General features: G+C 52.8%; 1 protein-coding gene across 1 annotated transcript; it reads left to right on the forward strand.

Moving 5' to 3' along the window:
- Window positions 1-3: 3 nt before the first annotated feature.
- RPUSD2 (RNA pseudouridine synthase domain containing 2) lies at window positions 4-2,654 on the forward strand (the record flags this gene model as incomplete). The annotated part of the gene is made up of 3 exons (XM_010167414.1): window positions 4-174; window positions 887-1,183; window positions 1,890-2,654. Coding segments are annotated over 3 exons (1,233 nt in total), but the record flags the coding sequence as incomplete, so codon positions are not given.
- Between the last annotated feature and the right edge of the window lie 226 nt (window positions 2,655-2,880).

Genomic DNA, 2,880 nt, shown 5'->3' on the forward strand with positions numbered 1-2,880 from the left:
TACTACTTCGAGTTCCGCACCTACTGCAAGGGCCGCTGGGTGGGCCGCAGCCTCCTGCACGTCTTCAGCACCGAGTTCCGCGCTCAGCCCCTCGCCTACTACCGCGCTGCCGCCCGCGCCGGCCGCCTCCGCCTCAACGAGGAGCCGGTGCGTGACCTGGACATCGTGCTGAAGGTGGGAACCGACCCCCGGGGCTGGGAAACGGCGGGGGCGGGGGCGGCTCCCGGAGGCGGCCTGGTACTGAGCGTGGGCTGGTGAGCGGTCACCCCACAGGGGAGACCACAGCTCGGCTGTAGAGCTCTGCGGTGAGACAGCCCGAATTAAGGGAGTATTTAAGGAGAATCGGGTCTCCCCGGGATGATGTTCTATGGTACAATATCCAGATGCCAGTCTGGACCCATCACTCTCCCCTCAGCTTCTGCAGCCACTGACTAGCAAAACTTGAGAAGTTGGGAAGTCCTGAATTCCCAGCAGCAGCTGAAAACACCCCTCACAGGAAAGAATTTCTTCCTCAGATCTCATCTCAGTCTCCCCTCTTCCAGTTTAAAGCAATTTAGGTTATCAACATTCTTCTTTAAAGCCATTAATCTTATCAACATTCTTCTTCTTTAAAGCTATGTGTGTTATCAACATTCTTGTACTAAATCCCCCACTGAATCCAGAGTTCAGCGCTGTGCTGGCTGTTGAGAGCAGAGAACGAGCTCTGTCCCGGCCGAAAGCAGGACAGGAGGTTATTGAATTCAAATGGCAATGTGCAGAGTTGTGCCAGATCCTGGGTTCCAGGACAAAGGGGTTTCATCCCCCGCCCTGCAGTGTCCAGCCCCATGGTCTGTGGCCAGATGAGGTGGTTTTGCTGCTGGATTCACATGAATTCTCTTTCTTGCAGAACAATGATTTTCTCAGGAACACGGTCCATCGCCATGAGCCACCGGTGACCGCCCAGCCCATCCAGATCTTGGTGGAGGACGATGAGGTGGTGGTGGTGGACAAACCCTCCTCTCTGCCGGTCCATCCCTGCGGCAGGTTTCGTCACAACACGGTTATCTTCATCCTGGGCAAGGAGCACGATCTGAAGGAGCTACACACCGTTCACCGGCTGGATCGCATGACCTCGGGGGTGCTCATGTTCGCCAAGACCGCAGCCGTGTCCAAGAGGATCGATGAGCAGGTTCGGGAGAGGCAGGTGAGAGCTAAAGGCTGCAGCAGTTTTGGGGAGTCTCTTGCATGGTAGTTTCTTGAAACAGGTCTGAAGTCAGACAAATTTTTGGTCTAAATGAGCACAAGTTCCCAAACCAGCTTGTGGTCACTTTACTGTTCTTATTGTATTAAGCATGAGAGGCATCAAGAGAAAAAGTCTGACTAAAAATTCAGTTGATTTTTGGTAATATTAGACTGAAAGGGATCCCCTTCCCCGAGGGGCTGTGCAAACTGACTGGGATTGTGCAGGACAGGTAGGGAGCAGTTGTGTTTGTAAGTGGGAATGTGTCAGCCATCTAATACTTCTTCAATTTTAAAAGTTTTCCCATGTTCCCAGGGGCTCTTGACCCAAACAGAACTGTAGCTGCAGGGTTCTAGCTTCCAGGATTTGCTTCAAGGCCGTAAATCAAAGGTGACTGAGAGATGGATCTTGAATTTAATGTGAGAAGAATAGGCCAGGCCCTCGTGTTCTTGATTTTCCAACTAGTTGGGGAAAACATGAGAGAAATTTGGCTTTAAATAGCTGCTTTCAATTTTTTTTTTTTACCTTTCCTGTTCCTGTGCAATAGAACTTGGGCAGTATGTTGTATTTCCTTGAAGAGAAGGAGAGGAGCAGCTAGGATGGGACTCGGGTGTAATCAGGACAGGTTTTTGGTTTGTTTTCTGAGAGTTACTCTTGTGTCTCCCCGTAGCTGGAGAAGGAGTACGTCTGTCGCGTGGTGGGGGAGTTCCCAGAGCACCAAGTGGTCTGTGAAGAGCCCATCCTGGTTGTTTCTTACAAAGTGGGGGTGTGTCGTGTGGACCCCAAAGGGAAATTCTGCCAAACCATCTTCCAGAGACTCAGTTACAACGGCAGCACCAGCGTAGTCAAGTGTCTTCCGCGTACGGGCCGCACGCACCAGATCCGGGTCCATCTGCAGTACCTGGGACATCCCATCGTCAACGACCCCATCTACAACATGGCAGCTTGGGGCCCTGCCCGGGGCAAGGGTGGCAAGGTCGATAAAACAGATGAAGAACTGCTGAAGGCACTCGTAGAGGAGCATCGTTCCAAACAGAGCCTGGATATCTTGGGCATTTCAGAAGAGGACTTGAGCTCCAGCGCTGACAATAAAGACCCTGGTCATGCAGGTGGCTGCGCAAAGTCTGCGCAGGCTGATCCTGTCCATGAGGACCCCGAGAGAAAGGAGTCAGCAGCTTGTCCACTGAACTCTGATTCCAACCTGGAAACGCTTGAAAACAATAAGGAACTTGTTTCCTGTGAGGATCAGGACGGGCAGACGGGAGAAGGGAGTTCAGGAGAGAAGGACCCGTTGTGCCTGGAGTGTAGAACGAGCAGGCGGGACCCGTCTCCCAGGGAGCTGGTGATGTTCCTGCACGCCTTGCGCTACAAGGGAGCGGGCTTTGAGTACTGCTCCAGGATGCCCGAGTGGGCGATGGAGGACTGGGAGGAGTGACCTCCTGTGGACACTGCAGTCTGGGAAAGCATCTTGTAAAGACCCAAGATTTGCTTTTTCAGTGTGGTTGAGGTGAACAAACTGCCCGTGACTTGAGATGGGGTGGGAGGAATTGTGGCTGGAGAGCTGTCCTGGCTGCTGGCAGGCACCGTGAAAGGTGAGCAGAATGGGGCTGAAACACTGGATTTGTGTTGCCCTTTAGTGAAACTCCCACTTCAGGGCAGCA

The sequence above is a fragment of the Antrostomus carolinensis genome, unplaced genomic scaffold (genome assembly GCF_000700745.2).
Source record: "Antrostomus carolinensis isolate BGI_N321 unplaced genomic scaffold, ASM70074v2 scaffold48020, whole genome shotgun sequence".
In the NCBI taxonomy this organism is placed as follows: domain Eukaryota; kingdom Metazoa; phylum Chordata; class Aves; order Caprimulgiformes; family Caprimulgidae; genus Antrostomus; species Antrostomus carolinensis.